We start from the raw sequence: 6,733 nt of genomic DNA, 5'->3' as shown, positions 1-6,733 counted from the left end.
TTCCTGAGTGTACTATTATATATATATATATTTCCTGAGTGTATTATTATATATTTATATATATTGTGTGTAATCGTATATATAAATGAGGTGTGTAATAATATATATAAATGAGGTGTGTAATAATATATATTTCCTGAGTGTATTATTATATATTTATATATATTGTTTGTAATATATATATATATATATACTGTGTGTGATAATATATATTTCCTGAGTGTATTGTTATATATATATATATGTATCTATATCTATATCTATCTATCTATCTATCTATCTATCTATATACCGGTATGCTGTGTATTATTATATATTTATATATATTGTGTGTAATAATATATATAAATGCTGTGTGTAATAATATATATTTTCTGAGTGTACTATTATATTTTTATTGTGTGTAATAATATTAGGACAATGTATAAGACTGGGTGCATGTAGGAAAGGGATGGCAGAGGGTCCATCACCCAGACCGGCGAGGTGAGGGCACTCAGGGCAGCCAGGCCGGGGAGGAGAGAGCAGCCGAGCCAACCCGGGGAGGAGGAGCTGCTGCCACTAGGCCCGGGGAGGGGAGCGAGCGCAGGCGGGAGGAGTGGCCGGGGACAGGGAGGCGGGCTTGGCTGGATCTGAACTGGGAGGCCGAGGTGCCGCAGGCCGGAGCGCATCCTTTGACCTGTAACCGGAGGCCGCCATGGCTCTGAGGGAGCTGAAAGTCTGTCTGCTGGGGGTAAGGCCGCGGAGAGGGGACGTATCGGTCATATTGGACAACACACACACACACACACACACACACACACACACACACACACACACACACACACACACACACACACACACACACACACACACACACACACACACACACACACACACACACACACACACACACACACACACACACACACCCCTCTGTATACCTCTGTTATTAATAATTATACTATATATATATATAGGATACTATACCTTATATATATATATAGAGAGATATATAATAAACATACAGGCTGTATCATCTATATTGAGATATAATAAGCATGCAGCCCTGTATAGATGGGAAGCGATACCTGGTATACATAATAAACACACAGTCGTATGAATCATATACCTGTACAATCTCTATAAACACGCCGCCCGGTCACACATGTGTTTTGCATGTATGTTATGTAATAATGTCAATTGCCCTTAATTCCTGTTGCCATAACGGGGTGTTGTGTGTGTATAACGCAGCCAGGTTCTGTATGTACGTGTCTGTGTACAGATTACACGTCTGCTCTGTCCCCGTGGTACCAAACAGGTGACTGATGGAACATGTTTGCAGTTAGATCGCAAAGAGTGACGTGGATTCCGTGACATCTGAAGAGGGGACCTCTGAGGTCTTGAAGCTCACCCCTGCAGCCATTAAATATTTGTTTTATGCGAGGAGCGTGAAATATACTTTATATATTACTATATACGTTTTTTTCCCACGATTCCATGCTTTCTTATGAATAATTAAAATTATTTTTTAAATGCTGATATTTATTTCTTTTTTTTTTGTAGGACACGGGGGTCGGAAAGTCAAGCATTGTATGGAGGTTCGTGGAGGATAGTTTTGACCCCAATATCAATCCGACAATTGGGTAAGAAAGCCCTGAAAAATGCGTGGAGGCCTCAAATATATTGAGTATTTCTTTACATTAATATAAATAAATCCCAGTGCCTCAAATTCCTATTATTACTTATTATTATTATTATTGTTGTTGTTTTTGTTATTTATTAGTAATAAGGAAAATAACAATGAAATATCATGTATTATTATTAATATTAACAATACATATTAATACCAATAAGTAAAATAACAAATATAAATTTTACTATTATAATACTATTAATAAATATTTTTATTTTTTTTAATTTCAATTTTTATTCACTAGTTATATCCTGATGTAGTCATATTATTATTTAATTTCTATGTAACGGTAATAGTACCATTTTTTAAAACCGAACTCTGGGTTATCTGAAGAAGCCTCTTCGGTCTCTTGTTTGTGTTACAGGGCTTCCTTCATGACCAAAACTGTTCAGTATCAGAACGAGCTGCATAAGTTTCTGATCTGGGATACCGCTGGCCAAGAGCGCGTAAGTATTAATCACACGCAGGACTGAATGGAGGTGTTGTCTGCCAATCAGAGAGCAAAATAACCTTACCAACCATCCAATCAAAATGGGGTAATGAGAGCAGAGGATATCATCCTCTGTCACCCCGCTACTGCTCCCCTATACTTAGGAGGTAACACAGACCTCTCCTCTTGCTGTTCTCCATGTTTTGGTTACGTGTTGCAAAACGCCGTTAGTGACATCATACATCGCATCACCAAGATACGCATTGTTTACCAACACAAAGCATATTGTTTTTGGCTGCTGCCCGCTGCCCTCAGGTGGTGAGGAGGCGGTACTACACACAATAGGCTAAAACCCAATCAGTTCAGCTGCTACTTTTGGTTAATATATAAATATATATATATTACGCTACTTTCAAAGGTTTGGGGTCACTTAGAAATGTCCTTGTTTTTCAAAGAAAAGGAAATTTTGTCCGTTAAAATAACATGAAATGGATCAGAAATTCAGCGCAGACGGGGTTAATGTTGTAAATGACTATTGTAGCTGATTTTTCATGGAATCTCTTCATAGACGCACAGAAGCCCTTTATCACTCCCATCACTCCTGTGTTTCAATGACCCTTTATCACTCCCATCACTCCTGGGTTCCAAGGGCCCTTTATCACTCCCATCACTCTTGTGATCCAAGTTTAAGTTTAACAGTCTAATACGTTCCATTATCATGATCCTAAACATGAATGAACAGACCTCTTTTTATACCAAATCCCTCGCTCGTCATCCATCCCGTTCCTCCGCCTCCATCCTAACCCTTTCCAGGCACCTTCTAGGTCCCTTTCCTCCATCTTTTCTACGATCACGCTTCTTTCTGTCCCATTCTTCACCTTTTTTCATGTCTCCCCCTAATGCAAACACCAGGGTGGCCCCTGCAGAGGTTAGTGTGTGTCCGTATCTTTCTATATGTATCCAGATATTAATGCTAATCTTTTATTGACCTTTTTTGGTTTCCTTCAAGTTCCGAGCCCTGGCGCCAATGTACTACCGGGGGTCTACGGCAGCCATCATCGTTTATGACATCACAAAAGAGGTATGGCTTTCTTTAGAAACCTCTAAACCGGTTCAGGGTTCTAGAATTGTTTATCAAAGTATTTCTGAACTTTCTAGGAGCTCAGAGATCTGGAGATATTAATCATGCAGGACACAGGGTTTGTCCGGATCGTTAATCTGTTTCTTCTCTCTGGTGTCCCAGGAAACATTTACAACCTTGAAGAACTGGGTGAAGGAGCTGCGTCAGCACGGACCACCCAACATAGTTGTTGCGATAGCAGGAAACAAGTGTGATCTAAATGATGTCAGGTAGTTTTTGTACTGCAGATACATAAATATACATTATAACAAAGTGCTGTAATGGGAGTTTATCTTCTAACAGTATAAGGGGAACTCCAACACTTACAAATATATAATATGTTTATCCTTCGGGATGTCCCGCAGAGTCAGGCTTTGCTCACTTTTCTGGGAAACAAGTATTCCCTGTTATATAACAATAAATGGACTTTTCTATATACACTACCATCCAAAGGTTTGGGGTCACTGAGCTGTTTTCATGGAAAACAAGGACATTTCTGGCTGTAACATAATTACAAAAGGGTTTCTAACCATCAATCAACCTTTTAAACTTAAACTTAAACTTGGATCAGCAAACACAACGTGCCATTGAAACACAGGACTGATGTGAGTGATAAAGGGCCATTGGAACACAGGATTGATGGGAGTGATAAAGTGCGATTGGGACACAGGAGTGAAGGGAGTGATAAAGGGCCATTGGAACACAGGAGTGAAGGGAGTGATAAAGGGCCATTGGAACACAGGAGTGATGGGAGTGATAAAGGGCCATTGGAACACAGGAGTGATGGGAGTGATAAAGGGCCATTGGAACACAGGAGTGATGGGAGTGATAAAGGGCCATTGGAACACAGGAGTGATGGGAGTGATAAAGGGCCATTGGAACACAGGAGTGATGGGAGTGATAAAGGGCCATTGGAACACAGGAGTGATGGGAGTGATAAAGGGCCATTGGAACACAGGAGTGAAGGGAGTGATAAAGGCTCATTGGAAAACAGGAGTGATGGGAGGGATGAAGGGCCATTGGAACACAGGAGTGATAAACGGCCTCTGTACGCCTATGAAAAGATTCCATTAAAGATCGGCTGTTTCCAGCTACAATAGTCATATACAGCATTAACCCCGCCTGCGCTGGATTTCTGATCCATTTCATGTTAATTTAATGGAAAAAATTTCTTTCAAAAACAAGGAGATTGCTAAGTGACCCCAAACTTTTGAATGGTAGTGTACATGTGATAGTGACAGGTAAGGTGATACCTTAGAATGTTCCAAATGAGCCACCGATCTTCACAAAGGTTTAATGGGCCGCCGGTTGGAGAAGCGAAACGTTTCCAGCGTCCTCCCAGCTGGAAAGCTTTATTTGTGACCCCGAGTCACCTTTTGAGTTTTAAAGAAGATATTTCAACCATGAGCTGCTAGCAAGAAAAACACCACTTTGGTTGGTTAACGCGTGACAAAATTGGTCAAAAAGAGCTCAGATGACATGAATTTGCATAATCTCTTTTTTTTAGGGAAGTGCTGGAAAAAGATGCTAAAGATTATGCTGACTCAATAAATGCAGTTTTTGTGGAAACAAGTGCCAAGAATGCGATAAATATCAACGAGCTCTTTATCGAAATTAGTAAGTATCTGTGTTCTGCGTGAGCTCATTGCCGCCCCCCAAACGATCTGTTTTTAGGTCATTTCAGAGCCCTGTATTCATATGAGAGAGAGGGGTGCAAGGGGTCTAAAATAAAATAGAGCCCCATCCGCTAATTGAATGAAGACACCTTCCTTATCTTCTTGCAAAGTAGTCTTCATTCCACCTCCATTCACGTCAAGCGGCCAGCAATTTTTTTTTTCCATGATAGAAATGTTTTAAGGACATCATTCAAAGACCAGAGACCGCAGTCTAAAAGTAGAGACTTTGATTTGAACCCTTCACTTAGAGAGTGGTGGATAAGTGAAGCAGACTTCCTGCAGAAGTGGAAGAGTTTCATACAACAAAGCGATTCTGCATATTTTTTTCTTTTTTTTTTCTCCCACTATTTGTATGAAAAAACGATAACTTAATATTGAAAACTATAGCAGAAATCACTTACTAATTGGGGTGAAATTATTGATTTTAGGTGAATGCAGTATAAGGATAAGATAGTTCAATATAACTTATTATTATTTATATACCGGTATGTATATATTTTTTTTTGTATAATTTAGCACTTTTGGTAAATCTTAATAAATTAAACTAGGGGTTATAAAATTCTTAAGTATAGTTTAAATAATATACATGGATACGTCATAAGATGAGTTATGACAGAATACATATAAATCACTTGCTGTAGTGTGGTATTTTCCTTGGGATAAACGTCACACAAAGGAAAAGCTAGCTTAATATGAATATAATATACTTCCGAACACACGAATAACACACAAATTGTGAAATAGAAATTGTAGTGTAATATTATATATATCATTTTTATTTTTTTTCTCCCACTACTTGTTTGAGCAATTGTGCCTACTCGAATTACTTGACCAGGTGGAACTGCACCTTTAATTCTCGGGTTTTCTGCCTCCGCACAGGTAAAAGGATACCCTCTGCCAACGCCAGTGCCACGTCCGGAAAGGGCTTCAAGCTTCGAAGGCAGTCGTCGGAGGCTGAGAACAGATGCTGCTGACCGTCCGGACACGTGCTTGTTTACAGAACGCGGTAGGCGCGCCGACGTTCTCTTTCCACGCCGGCCTCCATTGCGACCGTCGCCACTATGCACGCAGGGTTCTCGCAGAGCCACCGGGGCTTTATCCACTTTAAGCAGCGCTCGGCATTTTGCCTTCTCTGAAAAGGAAACCCATTCTCTTTGCTCGTGTAAATACCGTCCACGTGATTATCCAAACTTTTTTTTCTTGTTAGACTTAAAAGTTTTTAGTTTAAACTTGAAAAATAAGACTTGTTCCGTTCAACTAATTAGCAGTGAAGGTTCGGCGTTTTCATAGCCCCGCGCTAGTGGGACCTTAGAAATTCTACTAGCTTTCACATTGTTATTTTGATGATGCTGAACGGTAAGGAATTATGGAACTAAATCGGACCTTTTATAGCAATAAAACTCTAGGTTTACCCGACTAAAGCACACGTATTGAAAATATTGAAGCAAGAAATAATGCCGCGGAAACAAAATTACTAGTGTTTGGTAGCCAACATGAACACACGTGCCTTAAAATTAGTGCAACAACGTTCAAAGGTTTGGGGTCACTTAGACCCCTTTTGAAAGAAAAGGAAATTTTGTTTGTTAAAAAACACATGAAATGGATCAGAAATCCAGCACAGACGGGGTTAATGTTGCAAATGACTATTGTAGCTAGACACGGGTGATTTTTAATGGAATCTCTTCATAGGCGTACAGAGGCCCTTTATCACTCCCATCACTCCTGTGTTCCAATGGCCCTTTATCACTCCCATCACTCCTGTGTCCCAATGGCCCTTTATCACTCCCATCACTCCTGTGTCCCAATGGCCCTTTATCACTCCCATCACTCCTGTG

At 40.0% G+C, this 6,733-nt stretch overlaps 1 protein-coding gene across 1 annotated transcript; it reads left to right on the top strand.

Annotated features, from left to right (window-relative positions):
• The first annotated feature begins 694 nt into the window (after positions 1 to 694).
• LOC149279285 (ras-related protein Rab-22A-like) lies at positions 695 to 5,872 on the top strand. The gene is made up of 7 exons (XM_089501378.1): positions 695 to 730; positions 1,543 to 1,622; positions 2,037 to 2,118; positions 3,112 to 3,183; positions 3,346 to 3,452; positions 4,730 to 4,839; positions 5,778 to 5,872. Exons 1-7 carry the CDS (start codon positions 695 to 697, stop codon positions 5,870 to 5,872), a joined length of 582 nt encoding a protein of 193 aa, XP_089357504.1.
• The last annotated feature ends 861 nt before the right edge of the window (positions 5,873 to 6,733 follow it).

Source organism: Sceloporus occidentalis, unplaced genomic scaffold (genome assembly GCF_023333645.1).
Source record: "Sceloporus occidentalis isolate IW3139 unplaced genomic scaffold, rSceOcc1.0.p SCAF_173, whole genome shotgun sequence".
NCBI classification, from domain to species: domain Eukaryota; kingdom Metazoa; phylum Chordata; class Lepidosauria; order Squamata; family Phrynosomatidae; genus Sceloporus; species Sceloporus occidentalis.
The sequence above is the reverse complement of the archived record's forward strand: the minus strand, read 5'-3'. Positions and strand labels throughout refer to the sequence as shown.